The sequence below is a fragment of the Aptenodytes forsteri genome, unplaced genomic scaffold (assembly GCF_000699145.1).
Source record: "Aptenodytes forsteri isolate BGI_AS27 unplaced genomic scaffold, ASM69914v1 Scaffold617, whole genome shotgun sequence".
In the NCBI taxonomy this organism is placed as follows: Eukaryota; Metazoa; Chordata; class Aves; order Sphenisciformes; family Spheniscidae; genus Aptenodytes; species Aptenodytes forsteri.
The window spans coordinates 182453-184333 of NW_008796119.1; the positions used below are offsets into that span (position 1 = coordinate 182453).

Below are 1881 nucleotides of genomic sequence, written 5' to 3' on the forward strand. Positions count from 1 at the left end.
AGGTTCGGGGTGCTGATGGCAAAGCCCAGGGGAGGCACGAAGGTGGGATCTGAGGCTCGGGGCAGTGCAAGTGCCTGCTCCTGCTCGGCCAGGCTGTTGGTCCGGCTGCGCTTTCCACCTGTCCCGCTGTCTCTGCTGGAGGCAGCCGGCAAGCCCCAGGGGCACGGGACGATCCTTGTCCGGTCCCTGCCCTCCACTCCCAAGTCCTGCCAGGAACAGGTGTGGTGGCATGGGGCAAAGGTGTGGGGCGGCTGCGTCCCACTCAGCACTGGCGTTCAGGGGGGCTGCATCCCTGGGGTGCCCCATGGTGTGGGGCTGGGGGCTTCTAGGGGTGTCCCCAGCCAAGCCAGGCCCTGGCGTGCCGGTGTGCATGGGATGCCACCTCCCTGCTGGGTGTCCCGGATGCCGAGGTGGGGACAGCAGTTTGTCCCCGTGCTTGGGCACAGGCATTGCTAGCTCCCCCTGACGCTGCTGCAGCCCCCAGGAGACCCCCAGAGCGGGTTGGGGTGAGCCACGCTGCGCCCCTGGCTCCGGTGCGGGGACCGAGGGTGCTGGTGCCTGAGGCCTCAGGGTGCCCGGTGCCATGGAGGGGGCAGAGCGGGGTGGCTGTGAGATGGGTGTACATGGAGTGCTGGTGCCCAGCTGAGGCAGGTGAGTCGGAGCCCACCTGTGTGGGGGGAGTATCGCGTGTGGCCTCCCCCGCCACTGGCGCTGCTGCCATGCTCGCCTCTTCAAGGCAGCTTTTATCTGGCTGACTTTGTGTTCCAGGCGGCAAGAGCTGGAGCAGGCTCTCAAGAGCCCTTGCGCGGAGCAGCCTCTCCCGGGGGAGCGTCTCGCGCGGGAGAGGAGCCGTGTCCCCGCCCTGCACCTGCCGGGGGGCCCTGGGGGTGCCCGGACTCCTGGGTCCTCTGCAGCTGCTGGACCCCAACACCGGGGCTGTGCCCAGCCGGATCCCTCCATCGCATCCGCTGGCACCTGCAGGGCTGGGGAGGGTGTTGGCTGAGGCAGGAGGGGACCCCCCTCACCCCGGCAGATCCCGGGGGCATCCAGCAGGAGGTGCTGCGGGGCGCGGGGCAGAGTTGCCCGACGAGGGGCAGTTCCCCACCCCACCGCAGGGTGTGCCCAGCTGTGGGGCTGGAAGTGGGCAAGGTGGTGATTACACCTCTCAGCGACTAATTACCCAGCCCCACCGGCTGCAGCATCCCCTGGTGGGCTGGGGGGCTCCCCCACCCTCCGCCCCATGGCTGTGCCCCCCAGGCTGGTCCCTGTGGGGCACAGAGGCCCTGGCCACCTGTGGGCGCTGGCTGCGGCGCTGGCGGGAGCTGCTGCCCGGGGGCAGAGGGTGCCGTGCCCTGTGAGTCACCGCGACGGGCGGCACCGAGCCCCGGCAGTGCGTCCGGGGCCTGCGGGGTTCCTGTGGGAGAAGGGGTTGCAGCGTCAGGGGGTGGAGGCTGTCCCAGGGTGCAACAGGGCCAGGCCACCCCGCTCCTGCCCAGGCTGGTAATTGAGTCACTGGTTGCAGATTGATGATTTAATTAAAACCCAATTAGAAACCTCATTGATCTTGTTAGCAAAGCGGGAAGGTACGGGCTTTAGCGGGGATTAAAGGGATCGCGTGGCCATCAATAGGGTTGGGGGTGCAGAGGCACCTGTAGGGCAGTGCTGGGGGTTCCAGAGTGCTGGGGGAGGGCTGTGCCTGTCACCCTGGGGTGGGTGCTGCCCCATGGCACCATGGTCCCTTCGCCCACCACTGTGTCCCTGGGGAGCTGCCCCCATCTCCTCAGGAGCCCAGTTCCCCGAGCAGGGAGGTGGCCCTGGGGACGCCGTGTGCCGGCAATGCCTTTTGCGCCCGCACCTTGCGGCTGCGCCAGGCATGTTGGG

The 1881-nt window shown here is 68.5% G+C and overlaps 1 protein-coding gene across 1 annotated transcript in view; it reads left to right on the forward strand.

Annotated features, from left to right (window-relative positions):
- The first annotated feature begins 623 nt into the window (after nucleotides 1–623).
- The window catches only part of LOC103905542 (ephrin-A3), a 6385-nt gene continuing 5127 nt past the window's right edge, over nucleotides 624–1881 (forward strand). The window contains exons 1-2 of the mRNA XM_019474125.1: nucleotides 624–651; nucleotides 1258–1354. Of these exons, the coding sequence (XP_019329670.1) occupies nucleotides 624–651; nucleotides 1258–1354 (125 nt within the window). The remainder of the gene's footprint in view (nucleotides 652–1257; nucleotides 1355–1881) is intronic.